This window comes from Amblyraja radiata, chromosome 3 (genome assembly GCF_010909765.2).
Source record: "Amblyraja radiata isolate CabotCenter1 chromosome 3, sAmbRad1.1.pri, whole genome shotgun sequence".
Lineage (NCBI taxonomy): Eukaryota > Metazoa > Chordata > Chondrichthyes > Rajiformes > Rajidae > Amblyraja > Amblyraja radiata.
The window spans coordinates 113,491,774-113,513,098 of NC_045958.1; the positions used below are offsets into that span (position 1 = coordinate 113,491,774).

At 40.1% G+C, this 21,325-nt stretch overlaps 1 protein-coding gene across 3 annotated transcripts in view; it reads left to right on the forward strand.

Annotated features, from left to right (window-relative positions):
* khdc4 (KH domain containing 4, pre-mRNA splicing factor) overlaps positions 1-21,325 on the forward strand; it is a 62,178-nt gene that overhangs the window by 14,667 nt on the left and 26,186 nt on the right. For all 3 annotated transcript variants that reach the window (XR_004411499.1, XM_033018612.1, XM_033018613.1), the window contains exons 2-8: positions 765-987; positions 5,420-5,545; positions 6,267-6,346; positions 12,896-12,948; positions 14,554-14,708; positions 16,358-16,569; positions 18,483-18,543. Coding sequence is in view for 2 of the 3 variants with exons in the window: in XM_033018612.1 (XP_032874503.1) it covers positions 765-987; positions 5,420-5,545; positions 6,267-6,346; positions 12,896-12,948; positions 14,554-14,708; positions 16,358-16,569; positions 18,483-18,543 (910 nt within the window). In the remaining variant the exon portion in view is untranslated. The remainder of the gene's footprint in view (positions 1-764; positions 988-5,419; positions 5,546-6,266; positions 6,347-12,895; positions 12,949-14,553; positions 14,709-16,357; positions 16,570-18,482; positions 18,544-21,325) is intronic.

Sequence of the window (21,325 nt, forward strand, 5' to 3'; positions counted from 1 at the left end):
TTCGGCAGCCGACATCCCCGCGGGCCGCCTCCTCGACATCTGGGCTCTGAAACTACAAAAAGCTTCAAGCCCGAAAGAACGCAGGTATGTAGTTAAACTTTGCTTACCTGCCCATCCCGACGGCTGGGAGGTCACAGTGCCTGCCAGTCCATCGTGCGCGTTGCGTTCAGACGTAATGACGCGCACGCAGACGGACGGCCCTTCTTCACGTTGTCACTCACGTGACTCCGAAGTAAAATCAGGAGTAGATACTTGAAATGAAAAGTGAAATCTCTACCGAAATGGAAAAAATCTCGGCGATTCTGCGTCTGGTGTTGGCGTTGCAACAAATTAAAGACTGGCAGCCACAAGTCAGGCAGACAGACAGACAGACACACACACGCGCGCGCGCCCACACACACACACACACACACACACACACGCGAAGATTGACAATAGATGTTGACTATTTGATTGCAGCAGGTGTCCCATCTGATCTCTCCCCCCTCCCCCCAAGCATCCATGTACCATTGTTTTTTCCTTTCTCTAAAAGATTATCATTGCACAAATTAACACCCCAAGATCCGTCTGTACATGATTGTTTCTAACAAATACACACGCAAACAAATGTATGAGATGTTTTTGGATTCAGATCGTCCTATTGTTTTAGATTGGATGGTTTCAGATAGTCCTATTGTTTTAGATTGGATGGTCTGCCAAAAGTGGGGAAATATGAGTTTGAAAGGTGATATTCACAATATTAATAAGCAATTTTGTTGTTCTAGGCGCCGTAGTAAATGGGATTGCCCAGAATCGGTTCCTTTGTCAATAGACTCCCAGATGAACAATTTTTCCATCACTATGTCACAAGATGGAGGACTCCCAGGCAGCCATTCTTCTCAGTCTTCATCAGACGCATTGGATGCAGCTTCAGCAGCAGCCGCCAGGATTAATGCCATGTTGATGGCAAAAGGGAAACTGAAGTTGCCGCAGACTCCAAGTAACAGAGTAAGTAAGGTTTTTAAATTACGTGCACAGTGACATTCTTTATCTGGCAGTATGAAATGATAACATTCTGTTACCTGAAGTCAGCTTGGCTATATTTCAGCATCTGAACAATGTTTTTCATGGCATTTATGAGGAACATAATGTACCATCGTGAACTTCATATTCTGTTTACGTATTACCGTACAAAAAAGCAAACAAGTTTCTTCTTTGCACCTACCTGCTCACTTATTTGTACTTAATTTTAAATTTGATTAACATAACACATTTACATATATTTCTTCCAGTGCATCGATAAAATCATAGAACAGTACATCACAAGAATACGAACAATGCATGACAAGAACAGGTCCATTGGCACCCAATGTCTGTGACGAACATGATGCCAAGACCATATAATCCATATCCCTCCATTCCCTGCCTATCTATATGCCTATCAAAAAGTGTCTTAAATGCCACTATCGTATCTGCCTCAAACACTAGCCCTGGCAACAGGTTCCAGGCAATTAAAAAAAAAAATTTCCCTGCACGTCTCCTTTAAACTTTGCCCCTCTCACCTTAAAGCTATGCCTGCTTGTATCTGATTTTTCCATCCCACGAAAAAGATTCTGTCTATCCGATCTATGTCTCTCATCATTTTATATACTTCTATCAGGTCTCCCTGCAGCCCTCGATGTTCATGGGGAAACAATCTAAGTCTGTCCATCCTCTCCTTGTAGCTAATATCCCTTGATCCAGCTGCCATCCTGGTAAACCTCCTCTGCATGTTCTCGAAAGCCTCCACACCCTTCCTGTAACGGGGTGATCAGACTGTACTCAGTACTCAAAATGCAGCCTAACCTGTCCTATAAAGCTGCACCATGACTATCTGACTCGTACTCACTTTCCCGATCTACGAAAGCAAGCATACCATATGCTTTCTTTGCCACAATATGCCACGATTACCAGCATAATTGGCCACTCATTGACGAATATCTCACAAAAATTAGGGTTGGATATAACAAGCCTAGATTTATGCTTATTCCCTGCAGTCTGAATTTTCTCACAATGCAAAACCTTGATTGAATCAGGCAGTAACGGGTTCATGTCACAGAAGGAAATAGAGAACTAATGTAGGCTGACAGATTAAATAAAAACAGCAAATGCTGGAAATACTAAACAGATCAGGGCAAAACATTAATAGTTCAGGTTGAGGACTCTTTGTCAGAACTTCTCGGACCCGCAGACCCTCAGCATTGGAGCACCGCAAGGCTGCATACTCTCCCCTCTCCTGAATAACTCAAAAATAGTAAATGCAACTCTTTATTGAAAAAGGAAGAAGGGCAAAGCAGCAAATTCCAGCTAGTTAGCGTAGCATGTCATGGGGAAAATAAAGGTGGAGCAGGACACTTGGGAAAATGGAAGGTCACAGGATAAAGCCAACATGGTTTGGTGAAATCCTGTTTGTTCAGTTTATTAGAGTTCCTTGAAGAAGTAATGTAACATATGGATAATGGGGAACTAATGGATGTACCCAACCTCATTTCCAGAGAATATCAATATATGTCACATTAAAGATTATTGCAGAAAATAAAAGCGTTTGTTTAGAAGTTAACCTATAGTGTGGATAAAGGATTGACTGGAGATTAGCAGCAGAGTGGGGTTAAAAGTGTGTTTTTTCTGGTTAAATATGACATGATGAAAGAATGGGTCGACTTGGCTTGTATTCACTGGAATTTAGAAGGATGAGAGGATATCTTATAGAAGCATAAAATTGGACAGGCTAGATGCAGGAAAAATGTTCCCGATGTTGGTAGTCCAGAACTAGGGATCACAGTTTAAGAATAAGAGTTAGGCCATTTAGGACTGAGATGAGAAAATACTTGTTCACCCAGAAAGTTGTGAATCTGTGGAATTCTCTGCCGCAGAATGCAGAGGAAGCCAATTCACTATATGTTAGATTTAACTCTTAAGGCTAAAGGAATCAAGGGATATGGGGAAAAAGCAGGAACGGGGTACTGATTTCAGATGTTCAGCCATTAACTTATTGAACGGCGGTGCTGGCTCGAAGGGCCGAATGGCCTACTCCTGCACCTATATTTCTATGTTTTCAAATTGTGTGTTATAGGGATCATTACTTCCAATTCTCATAAATTAAGGGAGTGGCCTGGTTGCTAACTTTCCTGGTAACTCAAATTGGTAGGAAACTAAGTTGTAAAGAAAATACAGGAATGGGACAAGGAATATAGATAGATAGTTAAAGTGAGTAGGCAGAGATCTGGCAAATTATTTAGAATGTGGAAAAAAGAAAGGGTTCATTTTAGTTTAGCAGGAAAAAATAAAGATGAAGTTGTTGTACAAATGTTGAGACATTGCAATGCTGTGAGGTGCAGTGGGAGCTGTGTGCCCTAGTGCAATGCTTCTTAAACTATTTCAGTGTCATTCACTCTTGAGTCTTCAGCACAACATTTCTTTCACCCTCGACTAAATTTTCTTATGTTTTTTGGTAATTTTCGTCTTATTCTCCCTTGTGTATAATTTTATATATAATTTATTTTGTTACATGAGCAAAAAGCATAAATTAACTAATTTCTTAAGTGTTTATTTTATTCAACCTTTTGAACATCCTAAAAATATGTAAAGAAAACTAGGAGTGAAAAAAAAGTTTAATTACCACTGGAGTTGGAAAATAATTCTATGAGAATGATAAAAACCATTCCATCGTCTAAACCAGGGGTCAGCAACCTATGGCCCCCTTGCGGCCCGTAACCCTAAATCATCCGACCCGCAGGCTAATTTTTTTTCCACGTAATCATCTGGCACGTCGAGCGCGACTGAGTTCTGGATGTACCGCATCCTGCGCAAAGCTGCTGGCACGGCCGTGCACCTTCTGTGAACATGTTTAATAAAGAACTGCAGATGCTGGAAAAATCAACGGTAGACAGGGTCAAAGATTGTATGAGGCTGCCTCACCTGCTATGTTTCTCCAGCATTTTTGTCTACCTTCTGTGAACAAGTGATTTGATGCGTGCCATCCGGGGTGGGATGGGGGCGGGATCCATGTGTACACATGATAGATGTGGCCCGCCATCTGCTCAGAGATATGAGGCCTGGCCCCTATGCAGAACAAGGTTGCCCACCCCTGGTCTAAACACTAGGTTTCAGCCCCATCCCACCCTTTCGGGCTTGGATTACTGCAGTTTATTTCTTGGGAAAACTAGCTCAAAAAACCATGGAGTATGTAAATTGGCAACACAAAATATAGTTACAGTTCAACAGCTGCCTACGGCGATCCTCCTGTGTTGCCATTTATACATTTATGATCCCAGTAGCTCGTCTGGTCTTCATTAAAAGGTTATATTACAGTAAATTTGGGAAATAACTTTGAAATTAAAAAACCATAGGTAGAGAGAAAAAAAACATCAAATTTCCAGCTCCACTGCCATTAAAACCAATAAGAGCTTACTAACCACTTTAATGGCAATGCCTTTTTTAAGTATAGAAAAAAAATATATAAATATCTGAATAAATTAAGTCATTCACCATTCATTCACCCCAAAATAATTTAATTCACCCTTGGGTAAAGCATTCACCAGTTTAAGAAGCACTGCCCTAGTGCATAAAGGTTAGTATGCATATACCGTAAGGAATTAAAAAATGAATGGATCAATATTGTTTATTGCTAGAGGCATTGGGTATAAAAGTAGGATGATTTGGTTCTGTAATATGAAGCATTGATGAGACCATATCTGAAGTACTGTGTGCAGTACTGGCCTCCTTATCCGTACTAAGGATGTTAATCTGTTAGCAGTTTAGAGAAGATTTACTGGAGTGTTTTTTTAAATGTTGGATTGGGTAAACTCATATTGGCTACAATTTAGAAGAAAGTCAGAGGACTTGATTGAAACAGAATTTTTGGAGGTGTCTTGAAGGGTGGATGTGGGTAGAATGTTGATTCTAGTTTTTGGGGGCATTGTTTAAAAATAAGTGGTTAACCAATTACGATGATGAGGGAATGTTTCCTGTCAAAAAAGATACAAAGTACTGGAGTAACTTAGTGGGTCCGGCAGCATCTCTGGAGAACATGGATAGGTGACCCATCTTCAGACTAAACCCGCCCGATCTGAAACGTCATCTATGCATGTTCTCGAGAAATGCTGCCTCGCCCGCTGAGTTACTCCAGCATTTAGCGGCTTTTTTTGTGCGGCAGCATCTGCAGTTCCTGATATCTTAATGTTTTTTTGTAACTTGGTGACTAACCATGAAGAAATTAATGAAGGTACACAAAATTGCTGGAGGAACTCAGCGGGTGCAGCAGCATCTATGGAGCGAAGGAAATAGGCGACGTTTCGGGCCGAAACCCTTCTTCAGAAATTAATGAATTTAGTTTATTAATATAGATAATACTTGTTTCAGAATTGCATAATTTGCTAATTTTGATGACTTTTCTTTTTAGTCAAAGTCTTCAAAGTCGTCATCACATCAAAAGAACAAAGATGATATGGTGGTTGCTGAAATTGAAATTAATGATGTTCCTATTGTATGTAGAAATTTGCTTACGAGAGGCCACACTCAAGATGAAGTAAGTAATGAGCATCATGATTTAACCTTTGAACAGTTTATGCTGAAAGTTATGAATGTATGTTTAGTGGGGTTCTTCTGTGAGAAAATATGGATGCATGTGCATGACAACTTGATGAACTAAACCTGTGTGTATTTGGGTTGATGTGTGTTCAATCCATGGTATAGCCTTTGTCTAAACACAGACCAAAGATCTTAAATATATAAAATTGTTTTGGGAGTGACCACACTAGATATCAAGTAGCTCAGATAAAAATGGGATGAATAGGCGGAGCTTGAAGTCATATCTTGCAAAAACAGTAGATGATTGTGTTTGTTGTGAAATTATTCACTCAAATCCTAGGAGTTCCTCAAGGCAATGTCGAAGGCTCAACCACCCAACCACTCTCATCATGTTAAAAGTGAAGATGTTTGATGATAGTTCCATCGTATTCAGTTTGATTCAGAACTTGTCAGACACTGAATCTGAAAATGATTCACTTTTAATAGTAGTGTTAATTTTTACTTTTCAATATTTTTCTTTTTGAGAAAAGGACAGTTATGACCTAGGTTGTGAAAGTTCAGAGGGGGAAAGATTGGAGTGAGACAGGGGAGTGGAGAAGTTGAGGCGGTTGACGTCGCGGCGGCAGTCTGAAGAAGGGTTTCGGCCCGAAACGTCGCCTATGACTCTTAAAAACTGATTGATAACATTGGAATCTCCTTATATTCCTTTTGCTCTGCAGATAAACAAAATTAGTGGTGCTGCTGTTTCTACCAGGGGACGATTCATGAATGCAGATGAAAAACAAATGGCACTACAAGGGTAAGCATTTTTTTACATTTTGTATTTTATTTCAGAACTGTGTGACTCTTGTACTCCAGGACAAATTATATGTTCTTTGTTATAATCAGTGTGCCTTATTTTAAACTAATTAGACCTTAATGTCTTAATGGAGTGATTCACTGTCAAATATATTCTAAAATAAAAATGCTGTGCGTTTTTAAAATAAATCTTTGGTTAAGAGAAGTTGGAAGTTACATATTCTTTAATTTCATTTTTTATGAAATATAATGGATGGAAGTTGCAGGAGGTGTCAGGGGAGAAAGTGTAGAGATAATACTGGACAGAGAAACAAGCCAAACTCGAGTACAATAGATAGAGTGAAGAGAAAGATACAGAATATAGTTCTCAGAATTATAGTGCAATCATACTAGAGACAAGGTCCAATGTTTGCAATGAAGTAGAGGAAAATCAGACTGTTTACTGGCTTGTGGAAGGATTGTTCAGAAGCGTGATAACAGAGATGAAGACCTGTTTCTGGGTCTTAAAGGTCTTTGATTATGTTGGCTGCTTGTCTGAGGCAGTGTGAACTGTAGATGGATCTGTGTCTGGTCTGTGTGATGGACTTGGCTACATCATCAACTCTCTGTAATTTTTTGCATTCTTGGGCACAGCTCTTCCCAAACCAAGCTAGAATATAATCCGAGTATGGTCTCTATTGTGCATCTGTAGATATTTGTGAGTGTTATTGAAGACATGCTGAATTTCCTCAGTCTCCTGAGGAGGTAGAATCATGGCGTGCCTTCTTGGTTGTCGCTTCGAGTTGGCTAGCCCATTACAGATTTTTGGTAGTATTTACACCAAGAAACTTGAAGCTCTCGACCTATTCCACTACGGCACCTATTCCACTTGATGCTGTTTGAGGCATGTACTCCACCACGCTTCCTGAAGTTTCTTAATACGTCCTGACATCTCTTAATAAGTGAGCAAAGATAGTCCAATATCACATCGTAGTTTTGAATGAGAAAATATATTGGTTCAGCTTATTTGACTTTCCAGAATACTACTGTGCTATCCTTGCATACAACGATTCATTTCTGAAGTAGATTTGCCATCCTGTCCCCAAATATCTTACGACATGGTACATTTATTGATCGCTTCCAGTATGATGATAGCTTTTGAAAAATCTTTCCAGATCCATTTGAATCTGCAATTACTTTGCTACACTGGGGTGTTTGCTGGATTAACACCAGTTTACTTGTAAGTGTGCAGAAATTTGGCTGATGGTCTATTAGGGGTGCACAAAGAAGAGAAAAGCAAAATATTACATAACTGGAACGATTCCACAGAATGCTGCAGTGTGGAGGGATCTAGTTTCCTCCTGTTGAAAATGTGGAAATTAGCATCCATGTACAGGAAGTAATTATAAAGGCTAATTGTATGTTGATCTATGTTGCAGATGAATAAAGGAAACCAGGCTTGTTACAACTTGACTGGGTTTTGGTGAGACCACACTTGGAGTACTACATATAGAGCAAATGTGCCGGGGGATTGCAGACAACTGCAGGTCAAATAAGGTTGTTGTTGTAGTAGGGGATTTCAACTTTCCCGAAATAGACTGGGAAAATCACAGCGTGAAGGGTTTAGATGGGATGCAATTCCTCAAAAGTGTTCAGAAGAGTTTTCTTAAGCAGTATGTGGAGGCCCCCACACGTATTGGGAAATTGGGACGGGCAAGTTAATGACATGTGTGTGGAGGAACCTTTTGGGACAAGTGACCACAGTTCGATTAGGTTTAAGATAGTTATGGATCGGGATGGAGCGGGTCCACGTGTTAAAATGCGCAACTGGGGTAAGGCCGGGTATGAGGGAAGGTCTCACTCTAGTTGACTGGAGCAGGTTATTTGAGGGGTAAGGAACAAGTGGGATGTTTTTAAAAGTGTTCTGAAGAGAGCTCAGGATTTATACGTCCCCGTTAGAGTGAAGATTGCTTCTCAGAATCAAGGCCTGTGATTGTTTGCCACAGGGTTTGGTGCTGGGCCCGTTACTGTTTGTCATCTACATCAATGATTTGGATGAGAACATACACGGCAAAATTAGCAAGTTTGCTGATGATACAAAAGTTAGTGGTTTTGCAGATAGTGAAGAAGGTTGTGAACGATTGCAGCAGGATCTAGATTGATTGACCAGGTGGGCGGAGGAAAGGTTGATGGAATTTAATACAGAGAAGTGTGAGGTGTTGCATTTTTGGACTTCAAACAAGGGCAGGACCTACACAGTAAATGATAGGCCTCTGGGTAGTGTTGTAGAGCAGAGGGATCTAGGAGTACATGTGTATGGTTCCATGAAGGTCGAGTCGTAAATAAATAAGGTGGTCAAAAAGGCACTTTGGCCTTCATCAGGGGCGCCGTACGATTGGCAGCCCCGCCAACAGACTATTTGTTTTTTCGTCTTTTTAAAATTTTATTTTTAGTGTGTGTTAAAAGTTCGTGCAAAGGAGGGGGAGGGGTCGGGGAGACTTTTTTTTCTTCCGTTTCTTGCCTTGCCAGAGAGACGATTCATTTTCGGATGGCATTCTCCGGTCGCTCTGCGGCCTACCATTGATGGAGCTGGAGGCCTCCTCGAACTGACCTTGGGCCCCACTGCGGGGCGCGGACTTGCATCGGAGTTGATCCCTTGTCTGTGATCGCTCCAACTGCGGCCTGCGGTCTTTACAATGGGAGCTTGTAGTCTCGGGAGAGGCCGTGGATGTCGGGAACTGGTTCGATCAGCCCCGATGAGAGGTTCGATCGTCTGGCGCGGGGGAGCTGACATCCCCCGATACAGGAGCAGATCGCTTCGATGCGGAGGGCTGGCCACAGGGGTCAAGATCGCCCCGTCAATAGAGGGCTCAAGGCCCCCGACCGCAACAGAGCAAAGGGAAGAGATTGAACTTTTTTTCGCCTTCCATCACAGAGAGGAATGTGGAGGAGTCTCTGTGATGGATGTTTATGTTAAGATGTGTTTTGTGTGTTCCATTGCATTTTATTTATATGACTGACTTGCCAAATGAAATTCCTCGTATGTTGCAAATCATACTTGGCTAATAAAGTATTATTGTGATTGTGACCAGTCAGAGTATAGAGTATAGAAGTTGGGAGGTCATGTGTCAGTTGTATAGGACGTTGGTGAGACCGCATTTAGAATATTGGGTTCAGTTCTGGACACCATGTTATAGGGAAGATATTGTCAAGGTTGAAAGGGTTCAGAAAAGATTTAAGATGAAAGGGATAAGATTTAATAGGAATCCGAGAGGTAACTTTTTCACACAGTGGGTGTATGGAACAAGCGCCAGAGGAGGTAGTTGAGGCTGGGACTATGCCATCGTTTAAGAAACAGTTGGACAGGTTCGTGGATAGGACAGGTTCGGCGGGTTATGGACCAAGCGCAGGCAAGTGGAACTTGGGTAGCTGGGACGTTGTTGGCCATTGTGGGCAAGTTGGGCCGAAGGGCCCGTTTCCACACTGAATTAATCTATGACTCTATCTCTGACTATCTAATTACATATTTAAAGAGAACAATTCAGGGAGGGTTCACTAGATTGGTTCCTGGGATGAAGAATTTGACTTTGGAGGAATGTTTGATGAAGTTGGACCTGTGCACACTACAGTTTGGAAAAGTGAAACAAGACACTGATGGGAGAAGATAAAGTGCTGGAGTAATTCAGCGGGTCGGGAGAACATGGGTAGTTGACATTTCGGGTTGGGGCTCTTCCTCAGACTGATGCAGGCTACTGACCTGAATCGTCACCTATCCGTGTTCTCAGTGGATGCTGCCTGACCTGCTGAGTTACTCCAGCACTTTGTCCTCTTTTGCAAGCCAGCATCTGCAGTTCTTTGTTTCAACAAGATACTGACAGGACCTGACATGATTGATGATGACGGCTGCTTCCACATGTGGCCAAACATGGGACCAAAAGACAGTTTCAGATTATGGTGTCATTTATTTAAAATGGAAATTAGGAATTTCTGCGTGTTAGTTTTCTAATCCACAGATTTGTTGAGGCTGAATCATTGAATGTCTTCAAGACAGAATAGTCACACTTTTTGTTCTGTAAGGGAGGAAAGGGAAATGGAGAATGGGTAAGAAAATGAACTTCAGGCTAAGTTTAGATCAGCCATGATATTATTGAAGTCCACAACAAGCATTAGACTTTTTTAAGTTTGCTTATTATTTTGTGTATCTCCTCAGATCTTCCCTATGTATGGTGTATTACATCTGGTACGATTTATTTCTCATTTGGATACCCTCTGACTAATTGTGTTACGGTATGGGGGAAGGGATGTGGCGTTTCTGGAAAATGGTTCACTTTGCGATTCTTCTGTGATGAACAGTTTGTCATCCTTGCACGTGTCAAGAAATGTGAATTGAAAAATAATACATTTCGTTTATTTCCTTTTCCCCTCATGAATTTTCTGAGAGTGAATTTTATTGCATATCTCAAGGTTTTGGGTGAATTCTGTAAGGGCAAATTTCAGTTTCCTTACAACCATAACATGGGTCGACTACTTATTTTATAAAATTACATACCTGTGTTACAAGGGGCATTAAGACCTCCATATTTGGTATGACACACAATGTGAAAGGAAATATTAAAATCAGCAGTAATATAAAGTTTAAAGATGGATATAATTTGAGCTCTTTATTGCAATTCATGCAAATATGACCCAGAAACATATTTTGTAAATGAAGAAGTAAACTTAATACTGTTACCACATTTATAGTTATACGCCAAATATATCAGTACTGTTTATATAGTAGCATCCTTAACTCCAGTTATGTAGGTATGTTGCAAAGCCTACCTGAAGCGTCGTTGAATATCTGCCGCTGAGGTTGTGCACGATTTTGGCGCCGTTTAGAGGGGGCGGGTTTAAAACGCGATTTTCTCTAGGCTGTTCAAATCGAAGATGTTCAGCCTAGTTAATTATTAACGAAAAATCGCTGAAAGACCCCGTCGCAAAAGCTATTATTAGTTTTAAAGGCCTCGTAAAATAGTTATAGTAGTTTAAAAATCAATCTCTGAACCCGCGACCACCCGTACCCGCAGGGTCTCATAAAGCAAATATCTGAAGGTAGGCTGTATATTTTTACATTAAAAAGGGCTTCTAAAGATCCCTTTATACAAAGTTTAATATTGCGAGTAGCTCAATTTGGCCCCATTATATCCCGCAGTATTTTTCTGGGCATTTGGGGCACAAAACTACCGCAATGTGAACGTTCTAAACCAGCGCGTTCCACGGGGACCCACTGGAAAGCTGATTTAAAATGGACTTTAATTTACAGCAATTGAACACTAAATTCCTTCCATTTGGTCTATAAATTAATGTAAATGAGATTTAAAAATCATGTTTTATTGTGAATTATTTGTGAATATTATTTGGACATTTAGGCTATTTAAAAATGTTAATCATTTATTAAGAAATGGATAGATGTTTAGATCTAGTAATTGAAGTCTGAAATTAGCTACAATTACGTAACTAACTAATTATATGCTTTAATTTCAGGTCATCCAAGTAAGATTATTTTATATTTGTTTCAGAATGCTTCAATCTATGATAACTGAAAATTTCATTCAGTTCTCTTAATTTTTAAGAAAGTTATGGGCTTTTGACTGTTCACGATCACAGCTTTTTTGTTATGTCCATAGAAAATCAATAGGGAACAAGATGCTCATTTCCCAGTATGGAAATGGCCATAACTTTTTTAATACTTGAGATATGAAAGTGAATTAGGTGTCAAATTAAACTTATTTTTATGCTTTATCTGATGGGATAAATTGCAGACTTGATTTTTAAAATCTCAAAATTTTGTAACATTGCTAAGTTATGTTGACGTCCTATTGAAGACTCACTTATGAAATCTAGGGAAAACTTCCAGTGAATCAACCCACTGCACTGATAGAGGTCAAATGTTAAAGGCCCATCAGCCCTCGTTGGTGCCATTAATGATCCAATAGAATTTCAAAGGAGAGCAGTAAAGCCTGTTCAACTTTGCAATTGCACTTGCAATCAGCATCACAAAAACAGATAATTTGGTGATTATTGTGTGTTATGTAGATTGGCTGTGACATTATCCTATATTCCAATTTTAGAAGTATAAGATTGGCTTTTGGAACATTCTTGATGTTGTGATAGGTGCTATGTAAATGTAAATTATTTGTTCCAAAATCATTTTATTTGGAAGCATGTTTGTGAAATTTACTGATTGTTACCTCAGACAGGATGTTGCTCTGGCAAATATTTGTCCATTGAAACGACATCTCTAAAACAAGATAATTTGGTAAATGGTCATTTTTCTGGGCCGTTCCTGTGTTTCCTACGTTACACCAGTGTGCTTCTAAAGTACCTAATTAGCGACGATACACTTTGTGATGACGTGGGGTTGTGAAACTTTACTGAAGCTAATGCTTTGTTGACGAGCTGAGATATTTGTAGATAGTTCAAAGAGATAACTAGAATTATATTTGTTTCTTTTATAAATGGAACTTAACTGTTGTAATACTTTAGCAGTACTTAAGCTAAAGCACTATGTCAATAATTTATCTTTCTTTAGGGACCGACCCCTCTACCTTTGCATACAGGCACAGACGCAGAAGAGTGTGGACAGTAAGATTTGTTGAAATTGCTACGTGTCTACTTTTCACTGGTTAAAATTCAATTATTTTTGTGTTACTTGGACAATGGTTGCTATCTGATTATTAAAGTTACAGGGCATAGGTAACAGATTTATTTTTGTTTATAATAAATGGATAGATTTTAATTACCATAACTTAGGTTATTATGATCTATATATTTTTTCTTTCTTGTGAATGTTCAGTTCTTTGTGGGACTATAGTTCCATGGAGCCATTAACCCCCAAATGGTCATTATTTTTACAAGGGACTGACTTTGAATGTCCGCAGGATGCTCAAGATCATTTAGGCTGAGTTTAATTTGTTTAGATTAGAGATACAATGTGGGAGTAGTCCGTGCCAACCAGCGATCGCTGTACACTAGCACTATCCTACACATTATGGACAATTTACAATTGTTACCAAAGCCAATTAAACGAAAAAACTGTTAGTCTTTGGAATGTGGGAGGAAACCAGAGCACTCGGGGAAAACCCACGCGATCACAGGGAGAACGTACAAACTCCATACAGACAGCACCCGTAATCAGGATCAAGCCCAAGTCTCTGGCATTGTAAGATAGCAACTCTACTGTTGCTCCACTGTGCCGCCCCAAATTCATTTTGCCGAGGTTTGTGGACTCAGGAGCAGCGTCCGCGGTTGATATTTTACCCTTGTTCATGATAACTGTTGGGTTAATATCACCCCACAAAATAACCTTCAGCCCTGAGTGAACTTAGCTAACCGTAAACAGGAGGAGAACAAATCCGTCTTGGCTGAAACGGTCAGTCGGAAAACCTGAAAAGACTGGCTCAGCTTTTAAATTGTGTGAAATGTTGGACATAAATGTGTGGCGTGAACTGTCATTTCAAATATCAGATTGAATTCATATCATAAACTTTGGGGGATCAGGTATTGGGTCAAATGGCATGGAAACGGCACCTTTGGCTCAGGGAATCACTGCTCACCATCAGGTACCCATTTGTACTAATCCCACTTTTTATTCGCCCCATATTCCCATTATCACCAAGAAACCATTTAATGTACCAATGTGCATGTTTTTGAAACGTGGGACGAAACCTGAGCACACCACAGTCGCAGCGAGAACATGCAAATTCCACAAAGTCAGCATCGGAGGTCAAGATTGAACCCAGGTCACTGTAGCTGTGAGACAGTAGCTCTCCACTGTGATGGTGATCGATAATAATAGACCTTTCACATCAATTTCTACTAGGAAAAGTAACATCTTTCATTTTTCAGATGTCAAAGGATTTCCTATACAGTAGAGAGACTGCTGCTTTTGAAGATGATGAGCACCATGTTCATCTTTAAATTAAAAATAAAAACCATTGAATTTGTTACTAGGTTGCATCTTAAAAGCAGGTTTTTCAGTAATGCAAACCTGCTGATCAACTACTGTGATAGTGTAATCAGTCCAGCAGATCATCTGTCTGTAAATACAGTAGATTTGACAGCATCTGTTTGGATTTGTAGGGAAGCTTTTTGTGAGCATTCATAGAAATGTTTCACAACAGTTACTCGGTGTACCATTCTTTAAAAAAATTATGTGCGTAAACTACAGCTTTTTTTCCTCCATCTCAGGGGCCGTGAACAGGATCAAAGAGATTATTGGTGAAGCACTAGCAAAAGAAGCCATTAAGCAGCCACTTCCACCTGTGGTGACCTCCACTGCAAGAAGCAGTCCAATGACTGCACATAACTCTCCATTCAGCACTTTGCCTCAGTTACAACCAGGGGTATGTATGTTTGACCTAAATTGGGTATTGTGGTTGGAGTGGATATTTGTTCACAATTTATATTATTGTGAGTGTGACAGCATAATGCAGTACTATTCTGTCAGATTTACTTAAAAGTGGAATTTACAAAAAAAATATGCAGGTGTCACAACCAATTTCCAGAATACTTTGAGGTTCATAAATGCACAAAATGTCCACTCTGAGGTCCTGTAAATTACAACTTCCCCTTGTTATTAGGGTCTGACCTTTTTAAAAAAGCAGCCTGTGGCTTTTAAAACTAGAGGCTTTTTAAAACACTTCAAGATTGATGTACAAAATATATACACTTCAATATTAAGGCTCCCCTTGTAAATGTGGTTTGTTGTAAGTTTAGTAAAGGTTTGAATCCTTGATGCACGTTATTTTTTGAGAAGAAGTATAAATCCATCTTTGATCAGCAATTGCATTTTTATTTTGAGAAAAATGGGCTAAAAGTAAATGTCAAGATTTCCCACCGGAAATAAGCGGGAAATAATTGATGGGAAATAATTGAACTTTTGATTGGCCTTGGCATACCCAGATGCAGAGTAGAGCCTTCTTGTCGTATTGAAATACTGCTTTAGCACCAATCCTTAAAAGGGACTTCAAATGACACGTGAAATGTGAAAATGTTTGTTACCAAATGTTGCATTTTCTAAAGATTTATTTGGAAATATTTCTTGCGATACAGTGGTGTAGCTGGTGCCTCACAGCGCCAGCAACCCAAGTTCGACCCTGACCTATCTAACTGGAGTTTGCACGTTCTCCCTGTGACCGTGTAGGTTTCCTCCGGGTACTCTGGTTTCTTGCCACATCCCAAAGGCGTGTGGGTTTGTAGATTAGTTGGCCTCTGTAAAGGCCCCTAGTGTTTAAGGAGTGGATGCGAAAATGGGATGACATTGAATATGTTAACTCGTAGTTTGGGTGATTGATGGTCAGTGTGAAATGAGTAAGCCGAAAGGCCTGTTTCTACACTATCTCCAAACTAAACTACAAATTTAATTATGAACAAAAGTGAATTATTGGGCTCATTGAGCCTGGCAGTTCTCAGAGCAGTCCCATCAGCCCTGCATGAGTCCTTCTTAATCTCCCTGTGATTTTGTGGAAACTGAATAAATTAACAAATATACATAGATTGTATTGAGGTTAGAAATCATACACATTGTTCTTATGCTGGGATATGGATTAGTGAAGATCTTGTGTACCAGTTTATTGCTCTTTTTTTTTTTAACCTCTTACACTATCTTTTATAAGAACAAATTAATTCCAATGGCATTGAATTGGTAAAATTAAGTGACTGTAAAGCTAACGAGAGCGATTGAAAATACTTCCCTTTCCGTTATGTTAATCTGGATAATGCACGACTAGCGTAGCTTGCTGTAGGCCAGCTTTGCGTTGCATTTTTTCTGGCCTCGCATCAAACAATACAAAAGTTTTGCTGGGGGGAAAAAAGTGGACTTTTTTGCACAAAATGTGAATGTTATTTTCATGCTTCTACTTGGTACTTCACAACAGAGAAATCAGTTTTAGAAAGTAATCGGAGGAGCTTGGTGTATTTGTGGTCACCTTATTGTGTATACCAAGAATCTCAACACTGAAATGCATTTTTTTTTTTTTTTTTTTTGTTCCAGATGCATTTTGTTCAGGACAAAATCTTTGTAGGTTTAGAGCATGTGCCTCCAAATTTCAATGCGAAAGAAAAAGTGGAGGGCCCAGGGGGGTCATTTCTGCAGCATATTCAGAATGAAACAGGAGCCAAAGTTCACCTGCGGGGCAAAGGGTCAGGGTTCATTGAACCAACGTCTGGACGAGAGGCATTTGAACCAATGTATATTTATATCACGTAAGTTTAACTTCTTAAACTAAAAGCAAAATTACTACTAACAGATTTCTGGGAGAGTGCATTATTGTACTGCAGCTTAGTTCTACTGCTACTTTAACATTGAACTGTTATAGAGTAACGCGCGTGGAGCTTGCCACTATGCAGAAGATAGACATAAAATGCTGGAGTAACTCAGTGGGACAGGCAGCATCTCTGGAGAGAAGGAATGGGTGACATTTCAGGTCGAGACACCATGCAGGGCAGGTTATTCAACTTGGCTTCCCATTTGTCACTAAAAGTTTGCTTCCACTATCACTGGTGCACCCGAACTACAGCGTGCACTGGCTACAAGATGCATAAAAGCAACTCGCTTATGTTTTGTTCGGCAGCAACTTGGCAAACCTCTTGTCATTACTACCCAGAAGGACAAACTGCAGGCTCCAGATTCATTTCCACCAACTGATAGTTCCCTAGTAAATCACACAGCATCTTGACTGAGCAATACGTTGCCCTTCCTTTATCATCAGAGTCAAAATCCTTGGAATTCCCGACTACATGTACTGTGGGGTGATTTCACCACATGGACTATCGAGCTTCAAATGGTTGACATACTAATCATAATAAAATGTAATTAGGGATGAGCAATAAATGCTGGCCTTGCCATCAGTAATATATTCCATGAATTGAATAAAAAATTGCAAAGGAATGTATATTTAATAAAGTCAGTGGGAATTTTGTGCAAATTGGAAAAATAACTGAAAATTGTAGTAGTTAAGGGATTTTACAGATGTCCCATTATTATTATTATTTTTGGTGGGCGAGCAGAGCAAACCCACAGCATTGGAATGTTCTGTTCCATCTCATATTTATTCAGACCTGTGTGTCCATACATAAGTGTGTTAAACACTATTGATTTGAACTTGTTTAAGTTTCATTATGTATGGAATTTTGTATGGTTACATCGGTCAAGCTTTGTTATTTACGACAATGCGAGGGATCAGAAGTTTCCCTTGGATGAAGAGATTTTATTAAGATTTGTGAATCTGATCGGAGATCATCAAGTTGGTAGTAAATTGATCACATCAGATATGGTGTTTAAGTGTTCAGCGTGTGCGTATAATGAGGGGGTGATTATTGTGCTGCATTTGGCAATTTGACTAATATTTCCATCTTCTCCCCACACGATCTCTCCTCCCCACCTGCTGCATACATATTGGAGTAGATCATAGCGGGTCATGCATGTAAGATTAGTTGCCGCATTTATCTACCAAATTTCAGAATGAGAATCTTTGTAAAGTGACATCCCAAGGAATTGGCTTTTGTCAGCAGCCATTCGGAAGTTGAATTTGTTCTAAAATTAATAATTCATAAATTAACATTACTTGATGTACTAGCTGAGGTGAACATGGAAAAGTACAGCACGGAGGTGAACATGGAAATGGAAATGTACAGCGCAGGAACAGCCGTTCAGCCTACTACATCTGGCGAAATGATGCCAAGACAAACTCATATCTACCTACACATATCCCTCCTTTCCGTGTAACTCCATTTGCTTTTCATAAAGTCTCTTAAATGCCACTCTCGTATCTGCCTCCACCACCACTCGGACAACGTGTCCCAGGCATCCACCACCCTCTGTAAAAAAAAAAAAACATGCCCTGCAAATCTCCTTTAAACTTTGTCCCTCTCACCTTAAAGCTATGATCTTTAGATTTTGATATTTCCATTCTAGGAGAAAGGTTCCAGCTGCCGCTCTAAGCATCATGATTTAATATATTTGTCTCCCCTCAATCTCAGGTGTTCCAGCGAAAACAATCTAAAACGTGTGACTGTTGCTACTCTAGAGACTCAAACCAGGCTTAAGCAAAATGAATATTCAGTGTCTGTTATGTTCTTTCTTTACGTAGAAAGCTATAACCTTTTTGTTTCTACAGTCATCCTAAACCAGAAGGTTTGGCATCGGCAAAAACACTGTGTGAAAACTTGCTTCAGACGGTGAGTGGATTCCTATTGGATCCTTTAGTCAGCTTTGTATGCAGGAAATCTATCATAATGCACAGTGGATAAGAATCTACAGTCAGGTGTATAGTTGGGGACCATCTGGCTTCCTAACAGATCGTAATGACAACATTGATGAAACTGTTGAGCCTGTCAAACTCCCAATGGAGTTCAAACTCCGCCTCCAGTGAACCCTGTGTTGTGCTGTTGACATTGGTGCATAAGGGAGATTACATGATCCTGCCCCCCCCCCCCTCTACATGCTGATGTCACCATTCTTAAATCCCTCTTCCGTCCCTGCCAAAAAAAAACAAGCTCATCATTTTCCAAATGAAAGAGATGGCGTTTGCTCAGGTGTTGCAGGAATTTCAGTCATAGACTTGTATCGCATAGAAACAGACCTTTAGGCCGACTGTGTCCAGGCCAACTATCATGCCAATACTAATGTCACCTGCTTTCATTAATTCCCTGTCCCTCTATGCTCTACTCATTCAAGTACCTGTCGAGATGCTTCTTAAATGTTGTTACTGTTTCTACTTCCACCACCTTCTCTAGCAGGTCATTCCAGATACTGACTACTTTGAAAGATTTACCTTTCAGATCCCCTTTAAACCTCAATAACAATGTTCTTTTCCCTCACAGGATTTTTAAGAACCATGGTCTTTTTAATAGCAAATAGTAGAATTGTATTGCTACAAACTAAAAATACCAAAGGCTGTATGTTAAATTGATTCTTGCAGTGTCGAAAGAAGTGGTTGCTTGTCAATTTCTATGATGCCTGATTACAGGGGGAAGGTTACATGGAAACTTTTGTTTTCCCTTAGACTGTTTTTTCCAAAACGGGTATTTCTCGCTTATCAAGTTGCAAAGTAACTTTTAAGTTTCTTAAATTGTGTGATCGAAATCGCATTAGAACAGTTTGTCCCGCAAAATACAAATAGTATTGCATAATTATCACTTGCGTTATATCCAATTTGATTTATGGAAACCTTTTTATAGCAGAATTACTTGTATTTACTGTTCTCTGAGTGAAAAAGGTTCCCCTCAGATCCACTCTCAATCTCCATCCATGGGATGGGAACAGCTCTGCAGGAAATTGCAGAGAGTTGTGGATGTAGTCTAGACCATCACGCAAACCCACGTCCCGTCCATTTCCATCTACATTTCATGCTGGTCGCCAAGATCGCCAGCATAATCAAGTACCAGTCTCATTCAGGCACTCCCTCTTCTCCCCTCTCCTATCAGGCAAGAGGTACAGATGTTTGAAAATGAAAACCTCCAGTTTCAGGGACAGTTTCTTCCCAGCTATTATGAGACAACTAAACGGTCCACTCATCAGCTAGAGTACTGTCCTGACCTCCCATCTACCTCATTGGAGCCTTTTGAACTATCTTTAATCGGACATCATCTTGCACTAGATATTGTACGCTTTATCCTTTATCTGTGCACTGTAGATGCCTTAATTGTAATCATGTATAGTCTTTTCATTGATTAGATAGCACTCAAACAAAAGCTTTTCACTGCACCTCAGTACACATGACAACAATAAACCAAACTAAACTAAATTATCTTCCCCCTTACCTTAAATCTAAATCCTCTAATTTTATCTACTTCTGTTAAAGGGAAAAACAGTCAACCTTAGTTTCCTGCAGTCTACCCTGTGCATCCCTCATAATTTTATGTACCTTTATCATGTACCCTCTTAATCTCCTACTGACTAGGGAAAACAAACTTGGCATCTCTATAGTCTCCCCATAACCAAAACACTCCATTCTAGGAAACATCCTCGTCAATCTCCTCTGCACCACCTCCAGTATCAGTCTCTTTTGATTTAGAAGATGCTTCAGTGAACTAGGACATTTTCTGAAACTGTTGTAGTGTTGATAAATGTTTTGCCGAGTAATACTTTGCAAACTCAAATTCCAATTATCCCAGCATCAGAATTTGAGAGGTATAGTTAAACAGACTAAAGTAGATTTTAAAGATAGATGATGGGCACTTTAATGCTCATCCACCATGACATGATTGAGGAATAAGGGAAACGCAGCCATGCAGAAGGTAGATTATGGCTTTATGGTACAGGTCCACCACCAATTTTCCAGCAATGGATGGTCCGGCAGTGACTGATTCCACCAGTCCGGCCATCTTCTCTAAGTGCTAGCAGTTAAGACTAGACATTCCAACCATGCCTAGGCTGAAGTTTAGTTTCATTCGCAGAAATTCATTACATTTTATAGATTGTCATCCCAAGCATGATGTCCCTGTTTTTGTCTGACCTTCCCTGTGTTCTTAATGCAGCTTAATGTACCTTTCTGTTTGCATCAAAATTACTACCAAGTATTTTAAGCAATCAAGACTAGTCAGTATGTAAAAGAAAGAACTGCAGATGCTGGAAAAATCGAAGGTAGACAAAAATGCTGGAGAAACTCAATGGAGGCAGCATCTATGGAGCGAAGGAATAATAGGTGACGTTTGGGGTTGAGACCCTTCTTCAGACTGATGTGGGGGGAGAGGGGGCAGGAAGAAGAAAGGAAGAGGTGGAGACAGTAGGCTGTGGGAGAGCTGGGAAGGGGAGGGGAAGGAGGGAGAAAGCAAGGACGACCTGAAATTGGAGGTCAATGTTCATACCGCTGGGGTGTAAACTACCCATGCGAAATATGAGGTGCTGCTTCTCCAATTTGGGACTCACTCTGGCCATGGAGGAGACCCAGGACAGAAAGGTTGGATTCGGAATGGGAGGGGGAGTTGAAGTGCTGAGCCACCGGGAGATCAGGTTGGT